This window comes from Crotalus tigris, unplaced genomic scaffold (genome assembly GCF_016545835.1).
Source record: "Crotalus tigris isolate CLP2741 ecotype Arizona unplaced genomic scaffold, ASM1654583v1 scf7180000018362.2422785, whole genome shotgun sequence".
In the NCBI taxonomy this organism is placed as follows: domain Eukaryota; kingdom Metazoa; phylum Chordata; class Lepidosauria; order Squamata; family Viperidae; genus Crotalus; species Crotalus tigris.
In genome coordinates this window covers 419639-443159 of record NW_024096964.1, presented here as the reverse complement: position 1 = coordinate 443159, position 23521 = coordinate 419639, and the positions used below count along the sequence as shown (strand labels likewise).

The 23521-nt window shown below is 40.1% G+C and overlaps 1 protein-coding gene across 1 annotated transcript; it reads right to left on the bottom strand.

Annotated features, from left to right (window-relative positions):
• Positions 1-6704: 6704 nt before the first annotated feature.
• COQ2 (coenzyme Q2, polyprenyltransferase) lies at positions 6705-22549 on the bottom strand. The gene is made up of 7 exons (XM_039350841.1): positions 22242-22549; positions 19650-19816; positions 17445-17566; positions 15232-15317; positions 10268-10401; positions 7993-8181; positions 6705-7232 (listed from the first exon to the last, which is right to left on the bottom strand). Exons 1-7 carry the CDS (start codon positions 22504-22506, stop codon positions 7083-7085), a joined length of 1113 nt encoding a protein of 370 aa, XP_039206775.1. The 5' UTR covers positions 22507-22549; the 3' UTR covers positions 6705-7082.
• Positions 22550-23521: the final 972 nt, after the last annotated feature.

The following is a 23521-nucleotide window of genomic DNA, read 5'->3' as shown; positions in this document are numbered from 1 at the left end:
GGGGACTGCAGCCAAGAAATTAAAAGACGCTTGCTCCTGGGGAGGAAAGCTATGGCAAATCTAAACAGCATTCTAAAAAGCAGAGACATCACCCTGCCAACAAAAGTGCGTATAGTCCAGGCCATGGTTTTCCCAGTTGCAATGTATGGCTGTGAAAGTTGGACCATAAGAAAGGCTGAGCGCCAAAGAATTGAGGCCTTTGAACTATGGTGCTGGAGAAGACTCCTGCGAGTCCCTTGGACTGCAAGGCGTTCAAACCGGTCAGTCCTAGAAGAGATCAACCCCGACTGCTCTTTAGAAGGCCAGATCCTGAAGTTGAAACTCAAGTACTTTGGCCACCTAATGAGAAGGAAGGATTCACTGGAGAAGAGCCTAATGCTGGGAAAGATTGAGGGCAATAGAAGAAGGGGACGACAGAGAATGAGATGGCTGGATGGAGTCACTGAAGCAGTAGGTGTGAATTTAGATGGACTCCAGAAGATGGTAGAGGACAGGAAGACCTGGAGGAACGTTGTCCATGGGGTCGCGACAGGTCGGACATGACTTCGCAATTAACAACAACAACAACAATGAGCATTTGAAAGTGATAAATACTCTAGCCTGTTAATTATTGTTTATTAAAGCACTAGTTTTAGAAATTTGATATTGTGTTAGTAATAGAAGGTATTAATGATGATAATACTAGAAGGATAACAAATCTTACAGGTGTGGTGAAAGAAAAGATAAAGATTGTATATAAGTGGGAGGGCTGGTGGATGTTACTCGGAAAGATAACAAGCATCCCCATCTTAAGAAGAGTTGGGACTGGAAGAAAGCAGATAACTCAAACAGCCTCAGCAGATCTAAGCCCAGCAGGACAAAGATCAATAAAAGAAATGATGCCAAGGGAAAGAGCAGGCTCACTTAAAGATCTACAATCAATGTTTCAATCTATGCAAGAGGTCATGTTGAGAAACCATGAAGACTTGAAAAAAGAGATAGGCGAAATAAGGAATGACACCAGAGAACTTAAAGAGAAGATGGGAGCAATGGATGGGAAATTTGAATGCTTCCAACAACAAATACTGAAAAATGAGCAAAAACTATTAGAAATGGAAGATAGAATGAATGAGGAAAGAAGAGTAGATGAAATGAATGAAAGACTCTTACAAGCAAATAAAGAATTGGAAAAAACTGTCATTTTGCTAGAGACAGAAAAAGCATAGATCACTATCTACGTTTTAAGAACGTGAAGGAAGAGAAAGGGGAGGATCTCCCAGAAATGATGACTGAACTGTTAGCGAGAGCCTTAGGAATCGAAAAAGAAGACATGGCAAATGAGCTAGATGAAATGTATAGAATACACACAAATTATGCAAGAAGAAACAACTTATCCAAGAAAGTGCATATCAGATTTGTCAAGAGGTCAGTTAGAGATAAGATCTTGCACAGATTTAGAGATGATCCATAGAATATAAAGGAAAACAACTAACAGTTCTTAAGCAGGTCCCTAGGAGAGTAAGAGACCTTAGAAGACCTTATCAACATATCACATCAAAACTAATAAGATGGTGTGGCTAGAAGAGATGATTAAAATACGGATAGAATTTAAACCAGAACTCTGTTTGTTAGGGATATAAGGCTTGAATTATGGAAAAGAGAATGAGTATTTAATATTGCAATAAGAAATAGGAGACCAATACCCAAAATCTATGGGATACAGCCAAGGCAGTCATGAGAAGAACCGCAATTGCATACATGGCTAATGAAAATAAAAAGAAAAGACGATATCAAAAAAGCTTAGAGGAAGAACACAAAAAATTAGAAATAGAATTGCAAAAAAAACCAGTGTAGAGATTTAAAACGACAACTAGACTTAAACTAACGCAAATTGAGTATTTTAGAAAAAGAAAAATTGGCACAAAAAATAAAAAGTATCAGACAAAAATTTTTTGAACAGGCAAACAAACCTGGGAGATGGTTGGCTTATAGATTAAAAAAACAAAAAGATAAAAGATGGATTAGTAAATTATGCAATGAAGCAGGAGAGATGGTATACCAAACCGAGAAGAAAAAACATGTGACGTAGGAATTCTATAAAAACCTTTATAAAAATGACGTAAAGATTAGTGAAGCAAGAATAGTACAGTATCTTATGAATGCTGAACTGCCAAAGGTTCCAGAAAAATACCAAAATATATTAAATGAAGATATAACACTTCAGGAAATTATGGAAGCGATTAAAAAACAAAAAAGCAATGAAACACCAGGCCTTGATGGTCGGAAATATATAAAAACCTCAAGAACGTCTGGGCCCAACCTTATTGGATATAGTCAATGAAGTACTAGAAGTAGCAAAGACCCCAAATTCACAGAAAGAAGCAATCATTACACTAATACCTAAAGAAAATTCTGATTTAACTCTCATAAAAAACTATAGGCCCATTTCCTTATTAAATACGGATTATAAGATTTTTATAATAATAGCAGAAAGATTAAAAAGATACTTAGCTGAATTTATCCATATCAATCAAAACAGTTTTCTGCCCAAAAGGCAAATAAGATATGTCAGGATTATATTAGATACGCTAGAATATTATGAATCACACAATGAAAAACAAATGGCACTGATTTTTGTTGATGCGCAGAAAGCATTTGATAATGTTAGATGGGAATTTATGTTGACCCAACTTAAATATATGGAATTTGGGGAAAGATTCATAAACATGTTCCAAGCAATTTATTCTAAACAAGAAGCAAAAGTAATTATGAATGGAGAATTAACAAAAAGTTTTCAGATACAAAAAGGTACGAGACAAGGCTGCCCGCTATCAGCATTATTATTTGTATTTTCATTAGAAGTTTTAACAAGAATAATTTGAGAAGATAAACTGATTAAATGTTTAGAAACTAAGAAAGAGATATTCAAATTATAGGCATATACAGATGACCTAGTATTTATTTTGGAGGAACCTTTAGAGTCTGGTTTAAGATTATTACAGGTCCTGGAAAATTATGGAGATGTAGCGGGGCTGAAGATTAACAAAGAAAAAACGAAAATGTTAGTCAAGAATATGACCAAACCACAAGAGAACGAGCTAGCAAAAACAATTAACATTCAAATAGCTAAAAAAGTAAGATACTTAGGGATTCAATTGACAGCAAGATGCATCACACTCAAAAGAGAAAATTATGATAAATTAATAGATCAAATCTCTGTAGACTTAGACAAATGGAAAAACCTACAGCTTTCTTTTATGGGGAGAATTGCGACTATTAAAATGAATGTGCTACCCAAACTACTTTTCCTATTCCAATGTATACCGATTAAATTAGGCAAAAATTTCTTTGAAAATTTAAACAAAATTGTATCCAAATTTATTTGGCAAGGGAGGAAACCGAGAATTAAATTTAAGTTATTGCAGGATGCAAAAGAAAGAGGAGGATTCGGTCTCCCAAATTGGGAAAAATATTACCAGGCAGCAACACTTGCTTGGTTAAAGGAATGGATACATTTGAGGAATAGGAGACTGCTAGCACTAGAACAGTGGTTCTCAACCTTTTTAATGTCGCGACCCCCCAACCGGTCGTAAGTCGAGGACTACTCAACCAGTCATAAGTCGAGGATTACTCAACTGATGGAGCAGTTTGCAGAATGGGACTTTTGGTGGGCTCAGCAGGGCAGAGACAGCCTGGACAATTCCTATTGGCTTTTGAAAGCCAATAGAATTAGACTCTATTCAAGAGTCTATTCTATTGGCTTTCAAAAGCCAATAGAATAAAAGGGAGTAGCACAGCTAAGGAAAAGGGGAAAAAAATGGCGGACTGCGTTGTTTGGCGACCCGCGTGAAATGGTCGTTCGACCCCAAATGGGGTCCCGACCCACAGGTTGAGAACCACTGCACTAGAAGGTCATGACATGCAGACAAGGTGGCATGCAATACTGTACTATGGGCTGAGAAAAACAAAGCACACCAGTATTTCCAGAAACATAAGATTAGACGAGCACTACTAGATGTATGGATTAAAATTAAAAAATCTAATTACATGAAAATACCCAATTGGATTTCAACACTGGAGATTTTTTGCACCCAAAATTTATGAACCTGGGAAAGATAATTACATATAAAAACATTCTGGATGAGACTGGAGAATTGAAAACAAGAGGGGAACTATTAGAAGATGGCATAAAGTTGGAATGGTGGGCATACCTGCAAATACAAGCACGATATAGAAAAGATAAAAAGGAACCTGGGATTAAACTAGAATATACAGAACTAGACAAAATTCTGCTAGGAATTGATGACAAAATGATAAAAAAAAAATTACCAATATTTATTAGAACAAAGTATGCCAGCAGAACAGATGAAAGATACAGTGTTAATTTGGAATAAAAACTTCGGCTATAATATCGAGTTAGATTATTGGCAACTACTGTGGGACAGGAATAGATTAACATTAGCTACTACTTACAAAGAAAACTTATACAAGATGTTTTACAGGTGGCACCTCCCCCTAGCAAAAATAGACAAAAAATCTTCACCATTATGTTGGAAATGTAGGAAAATACCAGGGACTTACTATCATATGTGGTGGGAATGCTCAGAAGCTCGAAAATTTTGGCACTTGATAAAGAATTGGTTAGAAGAGTACTATCATTAAAAACTGAAGCAAAATCAGAACTATTTTTATTAGGAATCACTATGGATAAATTCAGCAAAGGAGCTTTATATTTAATTCTGCACATTTTAACTGCAGCAAGATTAACATATGCTCAAAATTGGAAAAGAAAAGAACCCCGCCCTGAAGAAGAAATACTAAACAAAATTCTATCCTGTGCGGAAATGGACAGACTGACATTAGAACTCAAAAATAAAACAGAAACAGAGTATTTTGAAATTTGGAATAAAGTGTATAATTGGTTGGATTTTAAGAGGTACGCTGGGACAAAGGCTGATGATTAAGTAGATAACCTAGAAATTCTTATTTTAATATTTGTTATATCAGATAGAACCAAAAGTTATTTAACTAGGATGTACTTTATTGAAAGAATGCACACTGTGTAACAATGTAATAACTTAATGTAAAGTAATATTAATAGTATCATTTAAACAGGGAAATTGTATCATGTCCAATGTGTCTTTTTTGTCTTTAATTGTATTATGTTGAATGTGTCTTTTGTGTTTTTTAATTGTATATTCAATAAAATACAGATTCAGCTTCTTCCAGTTACCCAAACAAATTTAATAAGCATCTGGATGAGAAACCCTTTGCTTCTCTCTGGATGAGCAATCAAACCAGCTGACTTCTATAATGCCCAAATTTGAAATTAACAGTAATGGATTCTGATGAAACAGGATTTTGTAATTAATTTCAAGCTATGATTTAAACTTGCCATTGGAATCCAGCTTACAGATAGTCCTCAACTTATGACCATTCAAAATTACAACAAGCCTCCCCAAGGCTACTTACAACCTGGCTTTAAAATTATGATAGGTGACCCTCATCACATGATCACATTTTGATGCTTGGCAACTGGCCTGTACTGATGGCTGTTTGCAGAGTCCCATGGTCATGTGAATGCAATTTATGATGCTTTTTGCCAGGAACCGACTTTTACTTCTGGTTTCCAGCAAAACAAAAACAAAAAAACCCTGCCCATTGCAGACAATGGATTCACTTTAGAACTGCTGCAAAAAAGTTCATAATGTTGAGTGCAGTCACATGATAACTCATTAAAAAACCTATTTTTCAATGTCGTAACAGCTGGTCCTCAACTTGACCACAATTGAGACCAGTTTCCATTGCTAAACAAGGCTGTTGTTAAATGAGTCATGCCCAATTTTACGACCTATTTCACCACAGTTAAGCAAATCACTGCAGTTTTTAAGTGAAGCATGCAGTCGTTAAGTGAATCCAGCTTCCCAGATTCGCTGAATGACTGCATGCTTCGCTTAAAACAGGGGCGTCAAATTGCCGGTCCATGGGCCAGATCCGTCATCCGGAAGCTGCGCCTATCCCATTGCCGGCAATGGCAAAGTCGGCCCGATACGTTGCACAATGTCATGTGACGGCGCGAGTTTGACACGCTTGGCTTAAAAGCTCAACTAATTATGACTGTCATATCAAACAAACAGGATTTAGTGGGGTGTATAAACTGGACCAGCAAAACATTTTTGCATTCACCCCTCTTTCAATTCACTGAATTGTACAGGTATTCGATTTATAGCCATTTATTTAGCGATCATTTCAAGTTACAACAGCACTGAAAAAAGTTGATCACAACCGGTCCTTGCATTATAGCATACCAAATCCCATGATTGAAATTGAAGTGCTTGGCAACTGGCATGTATTTACAATGGTTGCAGCATGCTGAGATCATGTGATCTCCATTTGTGACCTTCCCACCCAGCTTCTGACAAGCAAAGTCATAATTAGTTGAGTTTGCGTAACATGCCAATATGGTTTAAACACACAAACCATAGTTTGTTAGCAATTCGTGGACCTTCTATAGATTAAAACCTGTACAGGTTTTGAAAAATTATTTGCATGAAACTAAAAGCACTAAAATAAGCACTTTTGCACACACAATAATTATTCATATTCAGGCTGCTGATGGTTGATAAATTAACATGAACTATAATTTAATAGATGTCTCTTCCATCCAATATATATATTCTTAAAAATCAGTTTTATATGAATATAGAACTCTCAAATGCCATAAATGACAATACTATAAAACCAGTCATTTATTGTTTACACTTCTAAACAGTTTTGACTACACAGTAGTACCATTTTAGTGTTGGAAAACCAATTTTTTACATAGTTTTATCTGTTTAATTCCCCCACAATCTTATAATTTTACAGTGGAAAACTTCAGATGTAGCTTTGCAGAATTAATCTCAACATTTGACTGTGAAATCCCAATTTATTCAGAATTGTTGCCAAGATACTTAGAGTATGTTCAAAACCAGACAATCAAATCTGCCACCATTCTAGAATTTTAATATAAAGCACCATGTCTGTTAAATATAAAGGGGAGGATTAAAAAAAAGTTTTCAAGTTTCCTTTTTATTTGTAAAATAGCATTCTTTTCTTCTGCCCTAGCTGCTACTTAAAGCATCCCTTTTTTCTTCTTTCTCTTTCCTTAAGTTTCCAAGTATAATTCCTGCAAGAAGCAAAATCCCTAGATTGCGGTTTGAAGAAAACTTGTCCCAGCAGTCTTTAGGATTGTTAATGTCCAAATGGAATACCTGGAAAAGAGACCAAAATGATTACTCAATACTGCCCCTATTCAAATTTTAGAATCTGTCAGGTCTTCTAATCCTCTTTTATCTCAGATGACCATTAAAGCACTAGCTTTATTGGACAGCCATTGATCTGGGATGATATAAGGCAGTGATGGCGAACCTTTTAGAGACCAAGTGCCCAAAAACCGCCCCCGCCTCCCCGCCCACCCCCGCTGTGCCCCACCCACTCGCATAGCCACCCACCGCCTCCACAGCTCACCGCAGATTGCCCAGGCAGCCCAGCAGCGCCATGGCAGCCATGCCTTCCGCCCACGCCTCGCAGCATCATCTGCGTGTGACGGCGCAAGGGCAGAGTCTTGTCCGCACTGCCTGGCTGCCATGCCCTCGGCTGTGCTGCTCTGCACGGACTGCGCTGAGGGCAACTCTCCTCTGGGGGGGGGCTGCTGGTGAGGAGGAGGGGCCACGGGGCTGGGGCGATGGTGCATGTGCCCACAGAGAGGGCTCTGAGTGCCACCTCTGGCACGCGTGCCATGGGTTCGCCACCACTGATATAAGGACTCTTCCCTCAAGTAGGGGGTTGAACTAGAAGACCTCCGAAGTCCTTTCTAGCCTGTATGAGTCTATGGTTCTGTGAATTCCTTTTCCTCTTCCTTCAACTGGGCCTTTTGCTCTTGCCTCGACTATCCCTCCATTCCACTGTTGAACCTTGCACTGCAGCCTGGACATGCAGCACAAGCTTCTATTAACATTAAACTTATCTAACCTGGTTTCCCCAACAGACAGCTGCAGTTGCCAGGGCTGCATAGTACGGGAAGGTCTGACCACAATTGATTCCTGCCAGTGTTAGTCCACCCAGCATGGTGCAACTGAAGCCAGAGAGCCAATATTTTGTCTTTTCCCCAAAGAGGAGCGCTGTAGATTTCACACCGATGGCAAGATCATCTCTTTTATCCTAAAACAAAAAAGTTGTAAGGTTGTTAATAAAACAAAACCACCAACCACAAAGGCAGTTTAGCTTGAGGTGAGGAACAGCTGCAGAGCAGCCCAAAACATCACGTTGCTGACTTGCGGCCATGCAGGCTGTTTTGTGCGTCCTGGAAGTACCCCAAGCTCAAGAGGGCTTTATTTCTAGTGTAACACATGCTCTTACCAACAAAGGAGAATATTGGTAGCTCTGGGTTGAAATGAGGTGTCCTTGGTGCTCTCTGAGCTCACTTGTTGTCTTGCAGACGTTTCATTACCAAACTAGGTAACATCACCAGTGCTAGTCCTAGACTGATGTTACCTACAGTAGTGGCCAAAATTATGGAAACCTTTTGGGAAAAGTGTACAGTAGAAATGCGACCTTTGGTTAAGTTTCCACCCATTTTTCTTCTAATTTCTTTAGCTTTGTTCACTTAATAATACTATTTTACATCGCTTTCTGGGCAACTAGTCAACTCTTTGCACCATTCCTTTGATTTTATTACGTTTTACAAGCTCACTAAATGAAAGAACGCAAAAAAAAAAACCCAACAAACTTGATAGCGATTACGTAACACACTGACAAATGTCGTCCTCTCAGCTTCAAAACCTGACATCAATCCTACTGTGATCTGATTGGCTCACGGCCAAAACAAGATGACACCTGATTGGCTCTCTAAACACTCACGGTCGTTGGCTACAATCAGAGGAAGGAAAGCTACCCGATATCAACCTAAGGAAGTTGTGCTTCCTTTTTCTGGTTATTTGGCTATAGCTTTTCATAGAATACACTATAGATAATTGAACAAACTATGTTGCATTACATTCTTGAGTAATTATCTTTCCACTGATATATAATTTTATGGTACTACTCCAAAAAAAAGTAGTGTTATTAGCCATCAATCCTCAAATGTACACTTTTCCCAAAAGGTTTCCACAATTTTGGCCACTACAGTAGTTTGGGTAATGAAATGTCTGCAAGAAAACAACCCAACTCAAGAGAGTGCCAAGGACCGTTCACAAATACTCTTGCAATAATACCTCTGCAATATCAAAATGGGATTTTGGGTGCATTTTTGCATTCAGGACAAACAAAACATTTAGTGCACTTTTAGGCTTAAAGGTGAGAAGAAAATAAAATCAAAAGGGGATGCATAGCCTAAATAGCCTTATCTGTAATACTATTAGCCTTGAATACCAAGGCACCATTACTACATTTATTAATATTAAATAGTTCAGTTTATATTTATAATTGATTGCTTAGGAAATATTATTACACAAGAAGTCTTGCTTTCCAAATTTTTGTTCTTACTTTCTTTACCCCAAGGATGTGAGATCTGATATTTATGACCTCAACAGACAACTCAGCTATCCGCAGACAACACTATGAATCTTTTGTGGTATAGGCAAAACACAGAAAAGAACCAAGAAATTTGGCTTGTACTTCTGCTTTTCATCTCCTGTTTTTTGTTAAATATTATTTCTGGTCAAATATTGATCTTTAAGGGAGTTAATTCATCTTTTATTTATCATCATGAGATAAAGTATCACATAATAGTCTGTGTATATTATAAATATGTTTGGGCAGAGCTGAAGGTCATCACACTCTATCCAGACCCTTGCAGCCTCTAGGCACCAGGCCAGGGCATGTACAACATCATGCAGGCAGCCCGGGGTAGAGATATAAAGCTGGTATCATCAGCATATTGATGATACCTCATCTGAAAATCATTGCATCACTTGCCCAGCAGCTTCATGCAGATGTTAAACAGGACAGGAGAGAGAACTGACTCCTAGGTATCCCATAAAGAAGAGGCCATACGTTAGATCTCTCCCCACATCAACAGGAATCAGCCCCAAAGTTCATCCAATGTCCAGGTGGAGTCTTTGACTACCAGCGTAGCTCCTGGCATCGATGCCAACCGAAACAAACAAAAGCAGCTGCAAAGATGCATTGATTACCATCCAAATGCCGGTGTTTCCAGTTCAACGGGAACAAGATTGCCATAGCAACCTAATTTAGCTGCACTCTCTCATTTCAATATCTTTTATATTAACAAATGGGAAAGAGTCACCTGATGTGCATAAATAGTATCATAAAGCAAAGTCCAACAGACGCTGGAAAAATACAGGGGTAAGCAAACAGACCAATTGCAAGAACCGTGGACCGCAGACCAGCCAAGTAAGGCTCCCCAATTGAAGACCAAGCCTAAAGGAAATAAGGAAGATCAAATCATAATAATCTTTGGCTAACACACACACACACACAATCCGAGAAGCGGCAATACTTCTGAGTATTATATTTTGAGTACAGGTAATCCTCGTCTTATGACCACAATTGAGCCCCAAATGTATGCAGTTCAGTGAGACATTTGTTAAATGAGTTTGGCCCCATTTCGACCTTTCTTGCCACAGTCGCCAAGTGAATCACTTGTAGTCATTAAGTTAGTAACACGGTTGTTAAATGAATCTGGATTCCCCACTGACTTTGTTCGTCAGGAGGTTACAAAAGGGGATCACCTGACCCCGGGACACAGCAACCATCATAAATATGAGTCAGTTGCCAAGCGTCTGAATTTGGATCACATGATGCTGCAACGGTTGTGTGAAAAATGGTCATAAGTCATTTTTTTGAGTCCCGTTGTAATGTTGAATGGTTACTAAATGAACTGTTGTAACTCAAGGACTACCTATATACTGACAGCCAGTTTGGTCTAGGTCAGGGGTCTTCAAACTTGGCCCTTTTATGACTTGTGGACTTCAACTCCCAGAATTCCTCAGCGAGCCTCCATTTTGTTCGTTAGATTTAAGACAGGGATCTTCAAACTTGGCTCTTTTATGACTTGTGGACTTTAACTCCCAGAATTCCTCAGCCAGTATGCCTGGCTGAGGAATTCTGGGAGTTGAAGTCCACAAGTCATAAAAGGGCCAAGTTTGAAGACTCCTGGTCTAGTGATTAAGGCATCGGGCTAGAAAGCAAGAGACCATGAGTTCAAGTCCCGTTTTGGCCATGAAAGCCAGCCGAGTGACCCTTGAGCCAGTCAGTCTCTCTCAGTCCAACCCACCTTGTGGGATTGTTGTTGTGGAGAAAAAAGGAGGAGGAAGGTGTCTAGGTTCACTGCCTTGAGTTATTTGTAAAAACAATAAAGGCAAAATACAAATAAATAATAATAAAAATAAATAAATAGTTCTCTATTTTTGCTGCATCCACAGATAGCTCCCAGTGGTTTCGTTTAGGTGGCAGGGGTAGGCAACCTTGGCTCTTTTATGAGTCGTGGACTTCAACTCCCACAATTCCTGAGCCAGCCATGCTGAGGGGACAGAGACAGTTTCCAAGCTGAGCCATGCTGGCTTAGGAATTCTGGGAGTTGAAGTCCACAACTCATAAAAGACCCAAGGTTGCCTATCCCTGGTTTAGAGTGACTAGGTGAATAGGACTGAGATGTTCACCTATAAGGCCATGTGGTAAAATTTGCACAGCATCTGTCAGACAAAATTGTTTGAAATCATTCTCAGTTAGACAGCCTTGATACAGAGCAGGATGGCGATAGTGGGTAATGAGGCATCCTGGCTCAACACTATCTGGATCAGCTCTGTGGGATAGGAGTAGACGGCATTATATTGTGCTGGTTCTCTTCCTTTCTGAGAGGCTGATACCAGACGGGCTTGATTGGCAGTGAGAGATCCCACCCTCGGCCCCTACTGTGTGGGATCCGATAGGGTTCGATACTCGCTCCATTCCTGTTTAGCATCTACACGAAGCCATTGGGTGAGATCATCTGTTGCCATGAGGTATCAACGTGTTGACGATACTCAATTCTATATCTCTGCCTCATGACAGGGTGACATTTGTATAGGATGCTGGTCCCTTCTCCCATCATCTTATTTATACTTGTTTGGTTTTTTTTAACGGTTGTTTAGACTTCCTGTTTTATTGTACACTACCCAGAGTCACGTTTGTAAGATGGACGGCAATATAAATTTGATAAATAAATAAGTAAATAATTTTAGAGACACTGTGTCGAGCACCAGGTAAATCAGGAGATTCAGGCAAGTCAAATGTATACAAGGACTTATTGTAAACTTAAGCTCGCTACAAGAATCTGAACTACTATCAGCCAAGGGGATTTGGTGATAGAGAGTCAATGGAATTCAAGGTGGGCTGGACTCAGATCTCTTGTGGGCATGAAGAGACTCATGACTGATGACACGTTTGATCCCTCCCTCAGGCTCAGCCTGGTCATCTCCTACACACTGGGTTTAGCATAGCATGGTATTGGCTGGTGATGTCTGTGATTAGCTTCAGAAATTCCCATCTTCTATGTCAGAGGTCTCCAATCTTTTGGGCACCAGGGACCGGTTCTGTGGAGAGAGGTATTTCCAAGCACCTGAGAGTGCGTGGTTTTGTGTACTACCTGCATCCCACGGATGGGGCTTTGCTTGTTTGTGCAGACCGGTTTCTGGCATGCCACGGCCCAGTACTTAATGAAGAGAAAGACGCGGGGGGACACGATAGCAGTGTTCCAATATCTCAGCGGCTGCCACAAAGAAGAGGGAATCAAGCTATTTTCCAAAGTGCCTGAAGGCAGGACAAGACGCAACAGATGGGAACTGACCAAAGAGAGAAGCAACCTAGAACTAAGGAGAAACTTCCTGACAGTTAGAACAATTAACCAGTGGAACTATCTGCCTCCAGAAGCGGTGAATGTTCCAACACTGGAAGTTTTTAAGAAGAGACTGGACAGCCATTTGTCTGAAATGGTATAGGGTTTCCTGCCTGAGCAGGGGGTTGGACTAGATCAGGGGTAGGCAACCTTGGCTCTTTTATGACTCGTGGACTTCAACTCCCAGAATTCCTGAGCCAGCCATGCTGAGGGGAAAGGGAGAGTTCCCAAGCTGAGCCATGCTGGCTCAGGAATTCTGGGAGTTGAAGTCCACGAGTCATAAAAGAGCCAAGGTTGCCTACCTCTGGACTAGATGATCTCCAAGGTCCCTTCCAACTTTATTATTATTATTATTATTAGTCCACAGACCAGGGGTTGGGGACCCCTGTTCTATATTTCAAATCTAAAGAAGGTTTGATCCATAACATCAAGTGTAAAAGTCAACACTCCTCACAAATGAGGCTCAACTCGTAGCGATATATGGACACATTCATATCATTTTCTTTGGCAACAATATGGAAGAACTTCTTCCCATCCTTTTTTCTGGGATTTCTTTTTTTTAAAAAAAACTTCTAAATCTAACACAAATGAGGTAAAGTATGCATTCTCTACCAAGAGTTATGCTGGTGACAAATTTTAATATCCATTTCAGTCTTTTCATCTCATAATCACCCATCTTAATGCAAAAGTAGAGATGTGGATTTCAAACACAGGTAGTCCTCGACTTGTGATCGGTTGCTTAGCAACCTTTTGAAGGTACAACAGACCTCCCCAGGGCTACTTATAACTCAGATTCAAAATTCCAACAACCCCCCAAAACCCCATGGTCATGCGACTACATTTTGGATGTTCGACAAATGTTCCCGCAGCAATGTGAGCACAATTTCTAATGTTTTTTTTTTTTGTCAGAAACTAATGTTTTGCTTTCATTTCTAGCAAACAATGCCCATTGAGGACAATAGTTTCATTTTAACTATGGCGATTCCCTTAATGACCACTGCAAAAAGGATCATGAAATGAGCCTGGTCACGTGGTAGACCACTTAATGCCTGGCATGACTTACGACTGTAATCCCAGGCTCAATTACGGCGATACGTTGAGGACTATCTGTACATCAATAAGATTAGGCGATTGCTTATTCAATATTTTTTAGCCAAGAAGCAGAGTTTTCCATTTTTCAAGCACTCCTGGGTGTATAATTAATGAAGTATTAAGAATATACATTAGGCTGCAATTTTATGCAAGGGCGCATTATTTTCTTCCATCCTATGAGTCAGTCCAACTTAATGTGTCAGTCCAACTTAATGAGGAAGTAATTTCCAATAGACAAAATACAATACTGACTCTCCCATCCTTTTCCCGTCAGGAAATTTCTTCTTAGCTCTACGTTGCTTCTGTATGTGATAGCTGCTCATGCAGATGCAGCAAGGCGCAGCTATAGATGCAGCTGCCTAAATTATGTGAGGACACCTTGCCTTACCGCTTCAAAAAGACATCTCATTCATGCAAATGCTCTCTGCAAGACATATCCTGTGACTACATGGCACAGCCTACTGTTTTTATTTATTTACTTATTAGATTTTTATCCCACCTTTATTCTTCTTTATAAATAAATGTCAGTGAACAGACACGGTACTTTTTTCTCTTCTTAGCTTCACTTATCGAGAGAGAGAGAGAGAGAGAGAGAGAGAGAGAGAGAGAGAGAGAGAGAGGAAGGGAAAGGGGGAGGGAGAGAGAGAGAATGAGAGGGAGAGAGAGAGAAAGAGAGAGAGAATGAGAGAGAGGGAGGGAAAGGGGGAGGGAGAGAGAGAGAATGAGAGGGAGAGAGAGAGGGAGAGAGAGAGAAAGAGAGAGAATGAGAGAGAGGGAAAGGGGGAGGGAGAGAGAGAGAATGAGAGGGAGAGGGAGGGAGGGAGGGAGGGAGGGAGAGAGAGAGAGAGAGAGAGAGAAACTAGAACTCACTGTCTCCTAGTGATTGGCCCAAAATGAGTCAGTTAGTTTTCATGCTTATAGCGGAACTAGAACTCACTGTGTCCTGGCTTTAAGCTGGTGCTTTAACCACTTTATATTATAGCATAAAAATGTTTTGGAAGTAGCCAATAGTCCAAGAATAAAACTTTTTAATTCTTATGTAGCCTTTGGGGAGGAAAGAATGACAAATCACTTCTCATGTTAATTCAATTCATGCAAATTTGTGTTCTGAGCTGCATACAGTGGTGTTTTAAGACAGGTGGTCATTCAAATCAAATCAATAGTTTCTGAGCAAACACTCAAAATTCAGTAAGAATGTATGGATGGAAATATGGATACTTTCTGAGCAAACCACCTTAAGTCAGTATATCCCAGTCACATAAAATGGAAATTGCTGAACTTACCTAAATATAACTGTGGCCAGTAAGTTATTCTCTTCATAAGTGGATAAGTCACCACAAGAAATAAAGAAGAAGCTCCTAAAATAATGCTGTGAAAAATTGGAAATTTTAAATTAAAAATATACTGCTTTCTTCCAATACAATATTTCCTGTCTTACTGTAGTATAGCCTATAAGACAGGGGTCTTCAAACTTGGCCCTTTTATGACTTGTGGACTTCAACTCCCAGAATTCCTCAGCCAGCGTGCCTGGCTGAGGAATTCTGGGAGTTCAAGTCCACAAGTCATAAGAGATAGGAGAAAAGGACATATTTTGCAACAAATATGGAAGCAGGAAAGGTATTAAGCACCCTTCACAGACACCTCCTTGGGCAGAGCCATCAATGTGAAATCTCTGCTCATTCATTCATTCATGAAGACCATGGTGTCACCTTGAGACATCCTGGAGTTCTCTAACATGGTACTAAGATGGTAAATAAATTTTTGTGAATAGAACTAACTTTCTTAAACTGGAACAGCACATAAACAAACCACTTACTAAAATATGAAACTTACACATTTATTTACAGACTTATTTCTATCAATCCTATGAATAGATTGCTCACATTTAGCTTTTTTGCTGACCATTCAATAGAAACATTTTTCTTCTACTTTACGTCTTTACTCAGTGCATATATTGCCATATGCCCAAAGGACTCCTGAGAGTTGACAATGTAACAGATCGTATCAAGCAGGGAAATTAAAATAAGTTAATGTCAGCCTCTCTAGGTAGACCAGACAGAAATCAGGCCAGATGAATTACTTGTATTGTATGATGGCGCAGTGGTTAGAATGAAGTATTACAAGCTAATTCTGCCAACTGCCAGGGGTTCGATCCTCACTCGCTCAAGGTTGACTCAGCCTTCCATCTTTCCGGGGTCGGCAAAATGAGGATTCAGATTGTTGAGGGCAATAGGCTGACTCTGTAAACTGCTTAGAGAGGGCTGTAAAGCACTATGAAGCGGTATATAAGTCTAAGTGCTATTGCTACTTCAACAAAATCTTATAAGTCTGAAAGTACAAATCTCCCACTGTTTCCTTTACAATCTGAGAGGTTAGGAAGGGACTCTTCTGAGATTCTTTCGCTGTCTATAATGCAGCTATGGGCTGTACCTTCTCGTATCTGATTGTTCCCTACGCAACATCGCTTCCCCTCTTTTTTCAAGGTCTTTCTCACATACCATTATAGTAAAAGAATAAAACATGGGAGAAACTATACAGTAAACTAACAAAGATAAAAGCAAAATGGAGGTGGCTATCCATTGAACACTGCCTAGAACAGGGGTAGACAACCTTGGCTCTTTTATGACTCGTGGACTTCAATTTCCAGAATTCCTGAGCCAGGAATTCTGGGAGTTGAAGTCCACGAGTCATAAAAGAGCCAAGGTTGCCTACCCTGGCCTAGAAGTACTAACTTCTAGAAGACTACTGAAGAAGAGGTCAATTTATAGATCTCGAATATCTGGTGGCCTACAGAGATTCTTTATCTAGCCTGCAACAGCTCACTAATACAGGTAGTCCTTGACTTATTCATTTAGTGACTCAAAGTTACAATGGCACTGAAACAAGTGACATGACCATTTTTCACACTTACGACTATTGCAGCATCCCCATGGTCATGTGATCAAAATCTGGATGCTTGGCAATTGGTTCATATTTATGATGGTTGAAGGTCCCAGGGTCATGTGATTACCTTTTGACAAGCAGAGTCAATGGGGAAGTCAGATTCACTTAACAACCGTGTTACTAATTTTAACACAACTGCAGGGATTTGCTTAACAGCCTTGGCAAGAAAGGTCATAAAATGTGGCAAAATTCACTTACCAACTATCTTGTTTAGCAATGGAAATGCTGGGCTCAATTGTTGAACGTAAATCAAGGATTACCTGTATTAACAAGATGCTGCTGTAAGATGCTGCTGGGGCAGTTCTGCAATCCAGAAAGATGCCACAATTGATGGCATCTGTTGTGAATATATTTTGCTTTCTAGCTGATAGAACTCAAATATCCCCTTGTGCTGACTCAAAATCTACATTCTCATGAGTAGTGCTGACTTTCCGTCAAACAGAAACAGAGATAGCCCAACCTTTTCCAAAAAAAAAAAAAAAAAATTAAAAAATTAAGAAGGCCCCTATAGTCATCAATGGCCTCTGCAATCAACTCTTTATAATTAACTTACCTGTAATAATTTAAACATAGCAAGACACACAAAGCCAAGCTAAGCTGTGAACCAAGAAAAACCAGGGCTTGAAAATATGTTAGCTCTCCAGCTGCCAACGGCCGATTTGCAGTTCTCACTACCTAAAATGAAAATAATTATTTCAGAGGCTGCATTCCATCACTGACCATGCACATATACCAGTTATAAGATCAATTCATTCTATAGCTCATGCATACAGTACATGCTCTCCTATAAAACCCATCTGCAGATAAATCAGCTTTCAAATTTTTAACTAAAATACTGTGAAAAATATGCCACCTGCAGATAAGTTGACTCTTGAAAATGTGTATGTTTTCATTTTCAGAACTGGCTTATACTTACACATTTTTCATGGTATTTTGGTTAAAAATTCAAGGGTTGGCTTATCTGTGGTTATATTTGTATACTAGCAAATATGGTATGTGGATTTAAATACTTTAAAAAAGTATTATTGTATAGACTTGCAGATAAGCCAAACCCAATTTTTGGTGTACATTTTGGCAGCTAGCATTATAGGGTCCTTCGTATTTACAGTAATGTTTTTTTCTTTCTGGCTTTTGAGTGTATGGTATTCTCTCTCCTCAGGAAGTGGACTATTTAAATATTTTAAACTAGGATATTTAAAACCATGTTTAGCTGAGCAATCCTACAGTGATGTGATTTGTGTATAATACAAGGTATGCTTACACATCATATAATCCAAAGCACACAAAGAACATTATGGCATTGTATTGTGAGTAAATGGTTAAAATATGTTTTTGCAAAACATCATATTATATGGATCAAGCTTCTGTTTTCATCTTTACCTTTTTCACTCTATGCAGTTATTGGAAATAATCCAAATATATGTTGTTATTTCAAAAAAGCTACAACTTGTGTGATGCCCAAACCCAGAGAAAATAATAAATCATGGTTTTTGAACCTTGGTTGTTTTCACCGAAGTTAAGTTGAACCAATATGATAGAAGAATATTGTGTCTTTATAATATATCTTTCTAACTCACATCGCTTAAACTTCAAATATGTTTTTAGATGACTTCAGGAGAACTATGTAAGCTTTATTTAACTATGGTTTATTGAATAAACCACAAGAAACCATAGTTAAATAAACTAATATAGTTTCTCCTGAAGACAATAACTATCAGAAGTGAAATAAACAAATTATCTATTGAGTCAGGATGATTATAGGTGTCCAGAAATACAGACATGCTAATTGCTTGGAAACCCAGAGTGCAAGAACACTTAAGACTGTTTGTGAATTTCCACCCAGGACTATTATCTTTTCCAAGAACAGGATGCTGGAAATTTGATCTGGCATGGACACTTTAGATCAGAGTTGTTTCTTCACTCTAGATATTTAATGGTTGGGAGAAAGTGATAAAATAAGAGACCTAAGATTGCATTTGCAAGATTTTTTTAGCTGTATCATATATTTCAAAATGAATCTTTAAAGACAAGGATTCAGGGCTGGAGTAAATCAATGTAAAGATGTTGGAGAGATGTTAAATTCTGAGAATTTTTTTGTTTAGCAAGTTTAACGATACTGTATAGACCAGGGGTAGGCAACCTTGGCTCTTTTATGAGGAATTCTGGGAGTTGAAGTCCACGAGTCATAAAGGAGCCAAGGTTGCCTACCCCTGGTAGACACTTACAAATAGAGCTGTAGCTGGCATTGGAAGGTTATTCAAGGGAAACATATAAAGCCTCTGATGTGACTATAGATACTTCAATTTATTTACATCCTGCCTTTATTATTTTTACAAATACCAGTAGCGCAAGATGACGAACATAACCAACAAACCTCTTCCTCTTGTTTTGCCTACAACAACTCTTGTGAGGAAGGTTGGATTGAGTTAAAAAGTGAATGGTCCAAAGTCAGCTGGCTTTCATGATTAAGGTGGGGCTAGAACTCACAGTCTCCTGGTGATTGGCACAAAGCCACCCAACCAGCTTTCATGCTTAAGGCAGGACTAAAATTCACAGTCTCCTCATGACTGGCTCAAAGTCACTTAGTTGGTGGGAGTTGAACCCCAAAATCTCCCACTTTATAACCTAGTGCCTTAGCTATTAGACTTTACCTCTCTGAGAATTTCTAGAGAGGGAAAGAGGGAGGAAGAACAGGAACTTACTTACTCTATAATGATCATTTACTTAGCAAATAGGATGAGCTCTGAATCTTTTCTACCTTTTTATCATAGTCCACGTCCCACATGTCATTTATAATGCAGCCAGCTCCACGCATCAGAACTGACCCAGCACCAAAAAGTAACAGCAGATCCCAGGATGGCCAACAACCTGGTTCAGCTGCCAAGGATATACTCCAGGTACAGGGAAGATACAGCAGCCAAATCCCTGAAAATAAAAAGTCAGACAAGGAACAGAGAAGGAGAGATGCAGAATTTATACCGATGCATGCAAATAATCAGCTCCTTAGTTTAAGTCTTAAGCTAGTTTAATTCTTCAATATTCTTTTCACCTATTTTTTTTAAAAATTGGCATTTTTCCTATGGAGAAAAACGTTATACCAATCTCACTGTGAAACACAATAGAGTGGATGCTTCATTTGAGAAGACTAACATACGTAAAGAGAAAAGTGTCAGCAGGTCCAGAAAAATTGTTCAGGATTTATCAGCCTTTTAGTTCCACAATAACAGTATTTATGAGAGCATTTTACTCCCTCTGGAGGCCAAATTAAGTCATACAACTTCAGTAACAGGCCTACAATAAATATAATCTCCAGACAAATGAAAGAAATACGAGAACAAAACACTGAGAAAGAGATATTTTCAGTATCAAAAGCTTCATCTGTCCAGGTGCAACTGGAGATTAAAGCTTCCTTACTTGATGTGGTTACATTTTCAAAAATATTTCATAATTATGCATTAGGGACATACCGCAAGCATTAGAAAAATGAAATAAAATCATCACAGAAAACTATTTTCTGTCACATTTCTATTGTTTCCAGGCTTTCTCAGAGTAATAGCACACTTCTGAGCTTTAGAGTCTCCGAAAGTTTAAGAACAAACCTGCATTTCTTTTGGTTTAATTATTTTAAACTGAGGGTAGTGCCCTAAAGCTGTTTTTCGATGTGAGGTTCAGCCATTGCTATTAATACTGAGGGATTATGGAACTACATATAGCCCTCAATTGATGCCTGCTTGCTTAGCAACCATTCAAAGTTATGATGCCCCCCCCCCCACAAAAGCTACTTTTGATCTGGACTTGAAATTCTGATTGCCTCCCTTCCCCTCCCCACAGTCACATAACTGTATTTTGACCACTCAGCAACCTGCCCACGTTTATGGCCGCTTGTATGAGAGGGACACAGAAGAAAGGATTAATATAAAAAATCTCACTTATTAGCAAGAGTTGAGTGCGGCTTTCTTTTTTTCTACCTTTTTTCTTTAATTTTTTTGTACTTTTATTTTTAATTTTCTTTATTTTTATTGTCTGGAAAAATTCTAATATTTTTTTTAAAAAAATAAACTACCCTGGGTTCATGCGATATACAGGTAGTCCTCAATTTACAACCACAACTGAGCCCCAAATTTCTGTCACTAAACAAGGCAGTTGTCCGAGCATTTTGACCCATTTTACAATCTCTTTTTTGGCCACAGTTCTTAAATGAATCCCAGTCATCGTTCAGTGGATCGTGTGGTCATTAAGCGAATCTGGCTTCCCCCACTGACTTGCTTGTTGGAAGATGGCTGGGTAGATTACAAATGGGGATCACATCCCAGGACAGTGCGACCACCATAAATAAATGCCAGCTGCCAAGTGACTTGAATTTTGATCACCTGACCATGGGGAGGCTGCAACAATTTGTTAAGTGTGAAAACCGGTTGCGTCACTTTTTTCAGTGCTATTGTGATTTTGAACACTCACTAAACCAGTGGTTCTCAACCTTTCTAATGCCGCGACCCCATAATACAGTTCCCCATGTCATGGTGACCCCCAACCACTTATACATCACCAGGTGCCAGGGGCGTGGCCAAAGAAAAGGGGGAAAAAATGGCGGACAGCCTTGTTTGGGGACCCCCATGAAATGGTCCTTCGACCCCAAATGGGGTCCCGACCCACAGGTTGAGAACCACTGCACTAAACGAATGGTTGTAAATCAAGGACTACCTCTGCTGTCTTAAACCCCAAGTAAATCCGCATTTGGTTCCTATTTGGGCTGTGCAGGAGATAGGAAATCATCGGTGGTGGGACCGGGGTTGCCACAAAGAAGAGGGAGTCAAGCTATTCTCCAAAGTGCCTGAAGGCAGGACAAGAAGCAATTAGGATGGAAACTCATCAAGGAGAGAAGCAACCTAGAACTGAGGAGGAATTTCCTAACTGAGAAATTTCATTTTAATGTATGCCAATTAGTGTACATTCAAAGTGACAGTAAAATTATTCTATTCTATTCTATTCTATTCTATTCTGTATTCTATTCTGTTCTGTTCTGTTCCAATTAATCAGTGGAACGACTTGCCTCCAGAAGTTGCGAATGCTCCAACACTGGAAGTTTTTAAGAAGAGATTGGACAACCATTTGTCTGGAATGGTAGGCCCTATACCAGGTCTCCTGCCTGAGTGGGGGTTGGACTAGAAGACTCCAAGGTCCCTTCCAATTATTATTATTATTACTTATTATTGTTGTTGTTGTTAGCGACTAAACCCCCAATCTAATCCGGTTTACTCTAAATTCACTCAAGCGGCTTCCTTTTATTCCCGTTCTCATTCTCAAAGAAAAAGAGGCGGGATGCTTCGCTCCACCCCGCAGGCAAACTCACCAATGGGTTTATCCAGCCGCATGAGACGGAGGTAAGGCTGGAGCCAGAGCGGAGCCGTTTGCACCAAAGCCGCCGAGGAAAGCGTCCTGGCCAGGATGCTCCTTGATCCCGGCGGACGCGGCGGCTCCCAGCTCGAAGTGGGGCCCGACACGGTCCGGAGCGCAGCCCCGGGGCAAAGCACCCCCGCCCCTCCCGGGCCGGGAAAGGGGGCTTTGAAGTAGCAAAGCGGCTGGGCTGCCCGGCGGATAAGACGCGCCAGCCCCATGGCGGGCCCGGATTTCCCCCCCTGCCATGACGTCACCGGGGGGGTTGTTTCCTCCTCCGAGAGCCAATCGCAAGCGTAGGTTCGTGATCCTAGGACCTGTCCTAGAGGGCCGAGAAGAAAGGCGCTCCCTTGAGCTCCGGCTCCGCGCCGCCTTCGTCTTCTTCTGCGCTGAGGTAGTTTGCCGCAAATGGGTTCTCCGGTTTGCGAGGAGGATGAGAAGCGAGGTGGAGGGAATGTGCCGAAAGGAAAGATAGGAGAAGGTGCTTTTTCTCCAGGCAACCGGACTGTCTTGTTCTTTTTTTTTTAAATCTCTTTGAAGACGTTTCGCTTCTCATCCAAGAAGCTTCATCAGCTCTGACTGGATGGTTCCTGCCCTTCCCGACCATCCAGTCAGAGCTTCTTGGATGAAAAGCGAAACGTCTTCAAAGAGAAAAAAACAAAGTCCGGTTGCCTCATGAAAAAGCACCTTTGGGACCACCATGACCTGGATCAGGGATAGTCAACTTTGGCTCTTTTATGACTCGTGGACTTCAACTCCCAGAATTCCTGAGCCAGCTAAGCTGGCTCAGGAATTCTGGGAATTGAAGTCCACGAGTCATAAAAGAGCCAAGGTTGACTACCCCTGACCTGGATGACTGAGAATCTCCATAGACGTAGAGGAGAGTGAGCATGTCTAAGCCTTTCTTCTGCAAAACTGGGGAAATGCAGCAAAACGGGCTTGGGGTTTCAGCGAGTCTTCTGTACCTGTTGAAATACGTGACGCCTGTTGCAAGGGATTTGCACAAGGCTTCTGTTTCTCAACCTTGGCTCATTTAATTGATCAGAATAGAGCTAGAAGGGACCTTGGAGGTCTTCTAGTCCAACCCCCTGCTCAAGCAGGAGACCCTATACCATTTCAGACAGGTGGCCGTCCAATCTCTTCTTAAAAACCTCCAGTGATGAAGCACCCACAAACTCTGAAGGCAAAGCTGTTCCACTGGTTAATCGTCCTCACCATTGGGAAGTTTATCCTTAA